This window comes from Armigeres subalbatus, chromosome 2 (genome assembly GCF_024139115.2).
Source record: "Armigeres subalbatus isolate Guangzhou_Male chromosome 2, GZ_Asu_2, whole genome shotgun sequence".
Taxonomy (NCBI): domain Eukaryota; kingdom Metazoa; phylum Arthropoda; class Insecta; order Diptera; family Culicidae; genus Armigeres; species Armigeres subalbatus.
Window position 1 is genome coordinate 17383618 of NC_085140.1, and position 13730 is coordinate 17397347.

General features: G+C 41.0%; 2 protein-coding genes across 7 annotated transcripts in view; one reads left to right on the plus strand and one right to left on the minus strand.

Annotated features, from left to right (window-relative positions):
* The window catches only part of LOC134217993 (AT-rich interactive domain-containing protein 4B), a 53015-nt gene that overhangs the window by 10376 nt on the left and 28909 nt on the right, over positions 1 to 13730 (plus strand). For 4 of the 6 annotated variants that reach the window (XM_062696867.1, XM_062696868.1, XM_062696871.1 and 1 more), the window contains exons 3-4: positions 5213 to 6721; positions 6780 to 7494. In XM_062696867.1, the coding sequence (XP_062552851.1) occupies positions 5213 to 6721; positions 6780 to 7494 (2224 nt within the window). The remainder of the gene's footprint in view (positions 1 to 5212; positions 6722 to 6779; positions 7495 to 13730) is intronic. The other 2 variants (XM_062696869.1, XM_062696870.1) reach the window with 1 other exon arrangement.
* LOC134217995 (ATP-dependent RNA helicase DDX54) overlaps positions 1 to 13730 on the minus strand; it is a 130002-nt gene that overhangs the window by 2368 nt on the left and 113904 nt on the right. The gene's annotated exons all lie outside the window — the stretch shown is intronic.

Genomic DNA, 13730 nt, shown 5'->3' on the forward strand with positions numbered 1-13730 from the left:
TCAATATTCGATTGAATATTAGTCATTGAATATTTATGTACGCTCTACAAATTGATAAATTATCTGAAATCTGAACAAGTTTTAAATGAGTAAAGTAGTTTATCACATAGAACTGAATTTGATTTTCATCAACGAGACACTTTTAACGGTGAGATCAATTTAAACAATGCTTATTATGTTTTTTCTGCACATAGTAAGCACATTCAGTGCCAGCCGAATGAATGAATTAGTGGAGTAGTCGCCTGACTATGTCATTCTATGTTTTGAATAATCATGCGATGTTTGTAAAAATTCGGACTGAAATTGTTTCATGAAGATGAATATTTTATGCTCTGATTACAACCCCCACTGAGTGAGTGACTGAATGTCAAGAGAGTGGTGCACAAGTGGTGCAAGCGATTGGGACTGAATGTATGAGCGAGCACACAAGTCAGACTCGCATGGTACGTATCGTCAGAGTGGCTGCTTAGGCAGTAGTGTGATCCGGCTGTCAGGGACGAAAAGAGTGAAGTCTCGTTAGGCCAGGCAGGAGTGTCGGGGGGCAGATACCTCTGCGGCACCTCAGAAGTAGGGGACACGAAAGTCTCGCTATGACTGGCAGGAGTGTCGGGGGGTTGATGCTTCTGCGGCACCTCAGAAATAGGAGACATGAAAGGGTCTGCCTCGTAGCTGAGGTAGGAGCGGCATAGAGGCCACCAACCTAGGGTCGCCTCCGGCTTGGTAGACAAGTGGTGCCACCCTGTTGCAGGACGGGGTGAACACCATACTGAGTGTGGACTGTCTATGTTGTGAGATGGCGGCATGGGGTACCCCCTGCAGGGTACCTATTGGTCCTCTTGCAGTCATTCAAGCGGCATAGGCAGGTGAGTGTTGGGGCACATGTGGTGCCAGTGTGTCTTGTGCAAATGTGTTGCATGGGGAGTGTCGAAGAGTTGAGGCGCATACGTGCACTTGTGTACGTCATGGAGGGGGCGCAATGCCCCCGAAGTATTGCTTAATTGCGGGCCGGGGGAATGACTGGAGAAGAAGGAGTTGGTTTTAGTGGGTCGGGAGTGGTGATCCCATCCCCACACTACCTGGGTTCGTCTCCCCAGGTGTCTGGTTGCAGATTTCCATTACCTTCGTTAAAAAAAAAAACAGTTGCTTTGATAGGGCCTGCTTGTGGATAGAAGTTCAACAGAGCCCACTGTCAAACCCCACCACATCCTAGGCAAGCTCCCATGTCCCACCCTCTCACTCTAGAGGATGTCAGGAGGACAACATTCAATGGGTCTCTGAGCCTTCTATCAAAACTTTCGTTTTGGAGTGAACATATAGCCTTTACGTACACTTAGTTTACGAGAAAGGCAAATCAGACGAACTCCTAATAGAGTTTTTGAAAGAATTCCTAAAGCGAATTTCGATGAAATTCCTAAAAGAATTTTTGAAGGAAATTTGAAGGCATTTTAAGGCCACTTATTACCGAGTCCAATAATGGGAGTGGGTGTGGCTTCCTTACTCATACACTCAAAGATTGCACTAAGTACACTTAATTTATTGAATTTAGCAACTAACCTGCAATTTACAATGCCCATGGTCCTCAATTTCACATAAAGATAAGCATAGTGTACTTATTAGATGATTCTTTGAGCCTATTAAGTCCAAAATCGCCTGATTTGTGCTGTTTTCTTCTAGTCACAACCAACAACCCAGCAGGTTGTTTACGTTTTTAGGCTAGACGCTTTTTCTATTTTTTTCACTATTCATAACTTACATTCTACACGTTTCAACTCAATGGTGTCTTTGGGAAAATGATTGTAAACTTGTTTTTCTACTATTTGCATTATTGACCTATGTTAAATTGATAATTGCATTAGTGGCATAAACGCCAAATTTCATAACATATAATACGCTTCGTATAATCGAGATCATTTTGGGAAAATTGTTACTTATGATAAAAACTACTATTTGCGCAATTGACCTATGTTGAACAGATAATTGCATAAATGCCGTAATCGCCAGATTTTACGATATGCCGCAAAGAACCAGGATATTTTTACGAAAAATATGTGATATGATAATGTAATCATATCATCTTATTTTGAAGTTAGTAACAGAGGGGTAGAAGCCAGCGTACTCGTGGTAATAGGAATCATCATCGAATGAAGGGAATTTGATGATATTTCGAATGGTTGATACGTCAACTATGAAATCATGGGCAGTAGAGCCACCGACAAACCGACGGGCCTCTCTGATTCCAAAATTGACAAAAAAAAATTACAATCGTTTTACTTCGAGTGTAGTAACTCGTTCTGTCATTACTGACATTAACATTCATTTGATAGAAAAAGTCAAGAAAAAGAAAAAGCAAAATGCGCGCAATCCACCAGCTGGTCGACGTAAACATTATATGCACGTTTCAAACAATCTACACAGCGATGAAGATAAAAATAACCAAGAAATAGAAAATCTTTTTTGATGCTTAAGTCAATATTTAAGTCTTTAGGATCATTACACATTTTTTTTGAAAGTCGAATGTTTTTTCATTTGGCTAACGAAACCTATCATAAAACTCTTGATATTTATAATATCGAATATTGATTATTATGTGGAAGCTGGTGAAATAAATTAAAGCGTGCATGATCAAGTTTGCCCGCACATTTGTGAGAGCTGTTGTGTAAACCATCGCACAGATGGAGCTAGGTAATGAAAGGAGAGTAATTGCCAAGAAATTTGAAGAACTTTATATGGGAAGGCACGTCGGTTTGTCGGTGGTAGAGCAACAAGCAGACTTTCATCTGAGCTCTCATCCTCCGAAAATTTTCGTTTGTAGGTGCTATGTCCTATGCGTCCATCAAAACTAGGGTGGTCTAACCGGTAGTACCGCAACCGGTAATACCGGTATTACCGGCCAATTTTGAGTACCGAAAATACCGGTTTTAGAGACGGAAAATACCGGTATTTTCGGTATTTCAAATGTATCAGCTCAACTGCATGTAATCGCAATCTGTCTCATATAAATAATAAATCCAGCATAGATGGGACAAATATTCGATTACAAGCAGTAAAGATTCATCGTGCAAAAAATACAATAATTAAATGCGCACATGAGTAACTTTGCCCAAGTAAGCATTGACATTGAGATAAAACAACGCGCAGCAATTAATCAGAAACGATTTTGGCCTTTTCTTCGAGACATCCAGAGCTACTTTGATTAAGCAATCGGACGGGATCTTGAAGCGTCTAATCATTCCCGATGCGATCGTTGAAACTGAGACAACGACCATGTCTCTATGGATATTTTTTCTGGTTTATCGTTTAAAGAACATCTATGAATCTGAAAGGATTAAGGGTAAGTATTTGACACTGATTTTTGACGGTCTTGGAACTATTCGTCCAACTTCGGTTGAACCAGAGAGGGCATTCTTAGTATTCTCATTCTCTCAACAATGCCAACCAAATCCAATGCGGAATGGGAGATAAGTCGCTTAGTATGTAATATCTTCTTTAATTTCGCTTTCCCAGCTTAATAAGCAATGATTTTTACATCTGTTGTTTGCCAACAAATATTGTTTTTCATCCAAAAGTCAAAATTAAAAAGTTTTTTTTAGTACCTGAGTTTTTCACAAAAACCGGTATTCTACCGGTATTACCGGTATTGACTCCACAAAATACCGAATACCGGTATTTGTCAAAAATGGTCAATACCGACCACCCTACAAAAACCTATTTCAATACAAGTTTCACCGTCCTTGAGCTCTCTTCCGAAAATTTCTGCATAATGCTTAGCGAGGTACAATTCATCAGGTCTGGCATATTAACCTCAACGGACGTTTCAGACGCAGAAACCGGTTTAGGAATGATTTTTTCCTTTCCTTTTTTCAACGCGTAAAGGCTAGGAAGCAGATTTGCATGCACCTCGTTTAAAGTACTTTGCAGCAAATTGTAATTTCTGTCGGATAAACTCAAGTCAATGTACAACGCCAGTTCTTGTGTCGCTGTCATTACCTTTTCATGATTTGCGCTTGAGCTACTTGATATAGTGGCCGCAAATGCTAGCTCCTCAGGTTCATTTTTATTGATAAGGTCTTCAACACGTAGTTTCTTGGTTTTATTCAAAAATTCCTGAAACGGTTTTTGAGGTCTACCCTTCACGATGTTGAATGTAGACTCGGCAATTTCTTCAATATTTATTTTCGGATTGCAAGGAAGATTTACCAACAAAAACAATCAGAGAGTTTTGCTTCTCGAATTTCTCGGATGATCGAAAGCTCTTTAACCATTTTTGATCAATTCTCAAACAAAAGATTTTGCAAAACTGCTTTAGATCTTTCTCAAGTTCCTCGGAGAAATTTTCTGGATTATATAAATCAGGTAGAAACTTCAACACACGAGCTTTTCGTTAGGACGGATCAACGGAAAGCTATTGTTTGTCTATATCCATGTTATTGAGCGCAAGAGTATCATCTAGAAAATCGTTAACAGCTATTAATAGAGCAAATAAGAGCAGCTGGAATCACTTCCATTCTCTTAACTATAAGTGAGATCTGGTGCGATTTTCAGAGATGTGTTTTGATGTACTTTTTTTTTTAAAGCTGTTTAAAGTTGTAGATTATTTCTTCCTATATAACGTGCCCAAGACTTGGAAGCTTTACTTATCACAATGATCGAAATATGTCCCACTGAAACACATTTACTTGGATCTTACTTGATTTTACGCTTTCCATATCGATTTTCACCGTGAAAGGTACCGTTCGAAAACTTAGGCAATGAAAAAAGATGCTTTTCACTAACAGGTCATAAATCATCCATTTTCAGCGATAGAAATGTTTACAAACACGAGTTGTTTTGGTCGTCCCAGTGACCTCACAAAGATACTAATGCACATACAGCATAATTGAAACATATGTTAATATCATGGTTTACTTGATTCGACTAAATACGAGAGTCGATTTTTCCATTTTTGTCCAAGGGACACAGCACTGTGGAGCGTTTAGGTGAAACTCAAATTATGATTGTTCAGCATAACTAAGCAAACGATCTACCATTATTTCAGCCCCATACGCGTTATGGTTCTTTCATCTCGTGCGCTTTAAAAAAATATTGAAAAATCACGTGGTTTACAAAATGGCAGATTTCTGGCTTTATTCTATAATCACCTTAAGTTAACCACTGCTCGGACATAGATAAAATTTCCTTAGTACGAAATGACATTAATACCCATCTTCCACAGATCACGCCACCTGCTGCAGGACGACAGCTCGGATGAAGATGACGAACCCGCTTCGAACTCTCGTTCAAACAACAGTGACAAGGAGGAGAACATCGGCAAGGTGGTTTGCGTGGAGTCTACCGACAACAAAAAGAAAAATCCCAAGGAAAACTGGTTTCCCGGGCTGGTGGTGGCACCGACTGCCCAGGATACCGTTCGCATCCGCGTAAAGGACGAGTACTTGGTACGCTCGTTCAAGGATGGTCGTTACTATACGGTTCCTAAGAAGGAAGCTAGTGACTTTAATCGAGATTGCACCAACAAATCGGAAGCGGCTGCCGTATCGGCCGCCCTAGATTACATGGACAACGACACGTTACCACCGCACTGGGATCGGGAGGCACTGTTCGGTATGTCCGGGAGTTGTAGTGATTCGGAGCAAGAGTTGGAAACCGATAGTTCGGATGACGAACCTACGGAAGAGAAGGATCACTTTGTTGCACAGTTGTACAAATTCATGGACGACCGTGGAACGCCACTAAACAAGGTTCCATCCATTATCAATCGTGATGTCAATTTGTATCGTTTGTTCCGCACAGTTCAAAAACTAAATGGATATAATCGTGTTACTAGTCAGAATCAATGGAAGCAAATAGCTCTGCGGTTGGGATACTCACCAGCAACCGTCAGCATTACCAATCTGGTAAAGCAGGCATACAAGAAATTCTTATTTTCATTCGAAGAATTCAATCGTAAACTGGGTTGTACCATGGTGCCGCACCCACGAACCAATCGCTCGAAGGGTCGCAGCCTGGTACGAGCCAGTTCAGTGCAATCTCCCAAGACAACGGAAAAAGAGAAACCTTCGACATCTAAAGCAGCTATGGCTGCAGCTGCTGCTGCCGTTGCTGCAGCCGCGGTCGCTGCTGCTGAAACTGCCTCAAGTTCGGCAGTTGAAGAATCTGGAAACACCAGTGAATCCAGCACGACCGAAACCAAACCGGTCACCAAGCGTAAACTATCGGGTGCGAGTACTGGAAAGGTTAAGGCTTTGGTAGATAAGTTCGAGGAAAAGGAAAAAGAGAAGGAGAAGGAAAAGGAGAAAGAAAAAGAAAAGGAGAAACCGAAGGAAAGTGTGATTGTAAAGAAGGAGGAGCCTCCGTCATCGGTTAAGAAAGAGAAGGTTGTCCCAAAAGTGACTACGCCCAAAGCCAACGAAATAAATGAGAAACGTGGTCGCAAGCGGAAGGAAACAGATTCGACCGATTCCAAGAAAGACGACAAAGACAGTGGCAAAGGCTCGTCCAGTGGGGCATCTTCGTCGTCTGTGTCGGGAGATAGTAAGAGCAGCAGCTCGTCCTCGTCTTCGACAGACAGTAAAACCGCTCCAAATTTCCCGATCGATGTTGGAGACAAACTTAAGGTTTACTATGACGAGCAGAAGGTGACTTACGAGGCAAAAGTAATCGAGATTGCCATACAGGAAGGAAGTCCCATCTATTTGGTGCACTACACCGGGTGGAACACAAGGTAAGTGTTTTATTTTAAACATAAATAGCACCAATGATCACTTGTACTGTCTTTGTAGATATGACGAATGGGTTCGTAAGGAGCGTGTTGCAGAGAACCTTACAAATAGTAAATCTAGAAAGGGCAAATCCGATAAAAGTAATAACAATAAAAATGCTCCCCCACCTCGTGATAGTAGCAGTAGTTCTACCGGAGGACCGCCAGGATCGTCAGCCGGTAATACAAATCCACCGGCTAATGCTACGTCTACTCCAACATCTACACCGGTTACTACCACGCCCAAGACATCCAAAAGAATCCGCGGTAACTCAAAAGGTGACATCACAAGCAACGCCCCATCAACGCCGGCCACTACGAGCTCCCCTCGATCGTCCACTCCAAACACGTCTGCTAGCCGGAATAAATCTCCGGCATCAGCTGGCAGTCGGCGCCCGGTAACTCGCGGAGGTCATCCGCATGCGTCCTCCTCGAGACGGCGCACCTCCAACAATACGGACATTTCGTCGCTGTCGTTGCAAACCGATGACAACACCAGCGATTCCGATTCGGACGAACCGATCAAAAAGTGTCCGGCCAACACCAACAGCAACAGTTCGTCGTCGACGGCGTCCTCCAATTCCTCTTCGTCGTCTGCGTCCTCGAGCAGCAGCATTAGCTCCAGCAGCACGAAAGTAAGTACAACGGCCGAAGCGGGCTCGTCCTCGGACGCGGCGGCTATTTCGGACGAGTTTAGCAACGGAGCCTCCAAGGGTCGCGATTACGATCTGAACCAAGTAAATTTCGGGGTTTGTCGCCTCACTCATTCTTCCTCTCTCTTTCCTTTAATGCTCTGTTTCTATCACTCTACTACTATTGTCTACTAGTTTGTCTAGAAAGATTTCTCCGTCCCACGCGGAGGGGTTGCACATTTATTTGCTATTACTGTATAACAATATTTCTTTTCTTCAGTTTGTTAGGGTAGAGAACAGTGCTGGTTGTGCTACTTGGAAAGGGGGGCCTCGTAGAATATTGTTTATGTTTGGTTGTTTGCTTTAGTTGTGCCTTTCATCTTAGTTTTCATGGATTGATATGTTACCACAATTTACCTGAAGCTCCGCAGATTCATTCCACAGACATTTCAAAGGTGGTATGGGAGCTTAAAACTTTGCATCGTATAACGATCTCTATGCTTCGCGTAAAAACAGATTTAATTTGGAGATTATTCCGAGTAAAATTTTCAATCAAATAGACAATGGCAGGCAGGTGTTAAATCTTCCAGTTTTTTTCAATGCGTTTTTTATTGTTTTCCATTTAGCAGAAACCCATTCTCCAAAAAGCATAATTGCCCAGTGGTGTGGCAGGCCGATTTTCATACAAAAAAGCCAAACATGGTTGAATGAGACCGCATTGTACTCTTGTGCTGAGCGATTCAATTTTTTCTTTGATGGAGAAAGTTTTAAATATTAGGGTAGGATGGGGCAAGATGGGTCACCTAAGGCGAACCCTCAATGCCTCAAAATAGAAACATTTTAATGTATCTTTTCAACGTGGATCTATAAGAATAGCTCACAATCTGTAAGCCAGCGGTATGAAATAACAAAAATTCTACTTTTTATTTAGCCTGGGGCTGCAAGTCTCCTTAATAAAGCTAATAAAAAAAAAAAATACTTTTTATTTTATTTTGAGTCATTAAAGTAGAAGTCTATTTTTTTGTCATGCCGGGGCAAGATGGGTCAAACAGCGGGGCAAGATGAGTCACCTTTAAATTCTGCAATTATCATTGTTTTTATTCACAATATTAAATTACACACAGATAGACAGATCTCTATGCCTCGCGTAAAAACAGATTTAATTTGGAGATTATTCCGAGTAAAATTTTCAATCAAATACACAATGGCAGGCAGGCGTTAAATCTTCCAGTTTTTTATATTGTTTTCTATTTAGGTATACATATACTATATGTAGCATCCCGCGAGAGACTTTTTTCGCAAGTTGTCGTGATAGAGAACTGATTCGGAAGGCTATACTGCCGTGTCAAACATATCTGTCCCATGTCAAAAAATATGCAACTGAGAAAAATGCGATTGAAGTTGGAAACATATTTTTTAGTTTGTAGCTAAATTGCCCCATGAAATTTTGATTAATAAACGTATATCGATGAAAATAGTGTATTTCTAATGGCTTAGTATGTTTCAAAGGATAAACACTTTTTTTTAGTGGAATTTATTCAGTGGGACATTTATGCTGCGAAATTGAAGACAATATTGATAATTCCAAGCATATTTGTCCCAGTGCTAGAGTATCATCAGATTAATTTACGCTTAGCAAAAGTTTAGTTGGGTCTGGATAATAACCTGTTTCAAATTAGATGCTTTAGGTCTTTTCAAAGCGTATTGTAGTAAAGGGCCGTACACTAATAACGTAAGCTTTTGGGGGAGGGGGCTCACGCTCCATAGAAAAAATATGTATAAAAAAGCTGACATGGGGACGAGTGTGTCTAAAAACCTCAGAGATATTATATCTTACATAAGTATAAGGACAGTGAGAATTGGTTCCTATACATAATTTAATCCTGAAATAAGTTCTGGTCAGTGGCGTAGCCACGGGGTTGGTTTTGGACATGACCCCCCCCCCCCAGAGACAAAATTTTTAGAAGAATTATTTTTTCGAAGAAAATTTTTTCGGAAAACTCCTCCCAGACCAATTTTCTGGCTACGCCACTGTTTCAGGTGAATTATGTTTCAGCGCAGATGGATTTTTGAAAGAAGCATCAAAATCAGATTACGTGGTAACTCAATACCGCAATACTGCGAAGGTGTTTGATGATTCCTATGAAATTTATTTCAGATTAGCATCTGATGTGTCGAGTGGAAATTTTCACCTGTGTGTGGTGCGTGTGTGAACATTTGTAAACACATGTTAAGGACCATTTTTTCGTAATAAGTTGCACTCGACGGGAAATTCGGCCCCATTGTTTGCTATTGAAAATCGATTAGTAACTTCCGAAGCTATTGCAAAAATATTGTATATATGTAAATTAATTGGGCCTACCTTATAGCCATGCGATTAGAAGCACGACTACAAAGCGATGATGCTTAGGTGGCTTGGTTGGAATCACGGTCAAAGGAATTTTCGGGTGCAATTAGGCATAAAAGTATTATCGTGTTAGCCTCATCATATACGAATGCAAAAATGGTAATGCCAACAAGGAAATAAGAAAAAGTCTATATAAATACATAGAATGCGAATAAAAATGAGAGACTATTCTCACTCAAGTTTTAATATAAATCATCTTAATATGCTTCAATTATTACTTTTCAATTTTCATAATGCACAAGAAAGACATCAACGATGTTAGATGGATTAACCTTTTTACCCATTGAAACTATACCACAACCCATATTCTTTCTCTTAATGATTTGATAATGAAAATTGGCCTCTTCGAAGTAATTTAATACATGTTATATGAAATTTGTTTCAATGGGACAGTTATGCTTGGAAATTCTTCAATGGGACAAAATGACCCGATATTTTTTCGCCAAGTTTTCGAACAAACTATATGTATTTATTTGTTCACAATGAAATATACATTAATTTCCCAGCAAACCAGCAGTCGTATAAGGATGTCAAATTGAAATTATATAAATATCCAAATGGAGTTAGAATCACAAAGAATGCAATATAAAGTTAATTTAAATTGTATATGATACGAATTTGTGATTTTATTATGATCTTCATGACGAAATTATATATGAGTGTATTGGATGTCAAGATGAAGTTATTTAACTTCTGACATAAATAAAGTTATAAATGAGGTTATATCGAATCATTTTAAATCATATCATTAACTTCAAACATATAAAGTAGAATGGTGTATTCTACGATCGATGTGTTTTTCGTTGAAAAGAAATTGTCATGTAGATATATGAAAAACTTATTCAAAGCACAATAATGTGCGCGGAGTTGTTCCACGCTAAAAACCAATAATCCTTGCGAGTTTGGGAACCAATTAGAAAAAAGTCATAAAGAATGCAATAAATATCCGAATCAAATTGCATAAAGGTTATTTTGAATCATATATGAAGCAGTAAAAAAGCATTATAAATGAAGTCATATGGAATCAGATTGAGTTACTAATCCACACTTTATAATGCGATGTGCAATTTTTTGTTCAATGCAATGTATGTGTTCATGTGGCTCTGAGGATTGTTGCAAGACTGGCATCTCGAAGATCTTTGAATCGAATCTGGGCATGTCCGATATTTCGTAATTTGTAAATGCAGAATGCAGAAGAGTACTTTAAAAAACATCATAAGAATGCATCATGGATCAGTGGATTTTTTTGCCACAATCGTTCAATTTACCTTTATATTGCTGAAAAAAGCATATAGCCAAAAATATTTTTTAGGTGTGGGTACTTTTAAGTTGTTAATGTTACAATGTTGAGTTATAAATTGATACATACGAAGTCATAAAAAACGATAAATATAGTTATAATCGAAGTTGTATAAAGGATCATTTTACTTAAAATGAAATCATATAAACAAGAAAACTTATTCCGCATGTACGTATATGGCCTCCAAATTTGTACGTATAGGTGGAATCTATGCATTTTATATGATCTTTTTTTACCGGATAAGTATCCACTTAACTGGATTGCAAATCAGTTATATGAACAGAATTGTTGGCTGGGTTAGAACGTTTGGTGCATAACACTCTAAAATGATAAAAATCGACATGGGACAGATATGCTTGGGACGGCAGTATACCCCATGATAAATTTATTTTAGAAAGCTCCAACTGCGGGGAGCACTGGCTCTGATAATGCATTTCAACTTGCTCTACACAGCTGTGCAGTGACCAACACGAAATGAGCAAAAACAAAGCAAGAATCACTATTTTTCTGTAGGGGCTGCCTATCCGATTCTGTTTTTTCGCACTTGTAGGTATACAAGTTTGATAAATTTGTTATCATGGCTTGTTATGATTCGGAACAGTTTTTGCCTCTCTTTTATCGTTGTTCGTTATCTATTAAGAGCGATTTATGCAATCCCTGACTGTATGGTTTCCGCAGTGTGTGCAGTTTTCGTCTGCCACCCGTGTTCAATTTTGCCGTTGACTAAAAGGTATAGTTTTGATCGCTGGGCCGATGTGAGCTGCTTTGTCGAAATACTTCGCCACGCGCGTGGCCAGTTTAGTGCTCTGTTCGTGGCTAGGCTTTTGCTTTTTAAAGCCGGAACCTGAAGGCTCAGGCCTTCATGGTCCTTATCGCGAGCCAGCTGGAATATCGGTAGGTACGCGAGCAGCTATTCATCTCTACAGAAAAGTGCCCATCGTTGAAGTGATCTTCGCCGTGTGAATACCGAGAGGTGGCAACACAGACGATATATACCATAGCTTTGATGTGCCGAACGTATTCTGCATGATCACTTTCTGGTGTAAGGTCAGTTTGCGCAGCGATTTTGTTGTGCGGACATCCCCACCATTGTGTTCCAATTTAAGGTGGTCATCAGGCGAATTGAGTTGGCAAAGGAAATTCCCAGAATTTTGACTACATGAGTACTTTGTAGCCGCTGGGTGTCGGTGTCAACAATATCTCCTTCGCCAAACCCCACATTCACCGCAACGGTTTTGCGCAAATTGAATTGCGCGCCGGTGGCAAGACCAAAACGACGAAAAACTTCTCTCATCGACTCGATCTGCCACGGTGACGTCACAATTACGCTGATGTCGACGGTGTAGGCAACCAGATCAGCAAATCTTCCGCACACTTGCTCAAGCCGGTATACGAGAGGGTGGAGATATAAAACAAAGAGATGCATGGACAGTGGGTCTCATTGCCTCGCCGAACGAGTAATCTCGAACGACCGAGAGAGGCGCCCATTGACGAGCAGCCGGGTAGGTGGTTCCTCGTTGAACTCGAACGACCGCGTGGTGACGAAAAGGAATGAATGGCGCACCCGATCGAAGGCGTTCTCGAGATGAAAGCTGATGAGCTTACCGGCGCGTCGGTAGTGACGGAGGCTGGTGATACGATTTTCCAAAGCAAGTGTGGCTTGGAAGATTTGTGCTCTGAGTTCGAATATTTCTATCCGTCGCTCAAAGCACGATGGGCTTGCATGACACGCTCTAGTCGGTTTTTCAAAATTCAAGGGTGAAGTTTATAGTCGCTGTTGAGAAGCGATATGACCGGTACGCTCGGGCCGTGTTGTCTCCACCTTTCTTCTTCACAAGCATGATGATGCCCTCCATGAAGGCATGGGGCAGGTTCAACTCACGATGGATTACGTTGAGCATGCGGAGGTAGAACTCTCGTGGAATCCCATCGGCACCGGGCGGTCGTTTTGCTGCGCTTGTTTTGATAGCAGATTAGATAATATTTCTGCCGTCGTGATCTCTTCGGTGCATCTCTCGTTCAGTGGGTCGTCCGGCCGAATAACCAGTTCGCAAACAAACCCGTCCTCGTTGGTATCTGCTGTTTCTTCCGTGTAGAGGCTGGAGAAAAAAGCAAGCAGATTTGCTTCGATTGCTTGTGGTTCATTTAACATTTGGTTTAACGTTTGCAGCTGCGTGATGTTTGTTTTTTTTGCGTCGACTTTCCCCCAGCTGGAAGATCGACATTGGCTCTCCGCCAGATGCGTTTCGTTTATACGCATGAACGCATGGGAAAAGTTTCTTTGTAGCGCCAGCATTTCACCTTTTAGACGGTTTATGGTGGTCAACATTTCGGGATGCTGAAAGTACCCATCGTACGCTAGCCTTAATTGCGCATAGATACGGTGGTGCGCATCGTGGAAATCCGCGAAAACCGGATCGAGATTTTGGGCTTAGTGTACGACAGCCACCATTTCATCCACGACCTTTAGTTTCTGCGCTGCCGAGTCCAATATTGCCACTTATAATGGAACTCGGCAACGTTTTCTTCCGTCTGAACATGCGACCGCAGGGCCCAAAATCCGCGTCCAGGCTCATTTGCCAGGGGGGGGGGGGGAGACATAGTCTTACCGTTAGCGCTTTGTGGTCTGTGAAA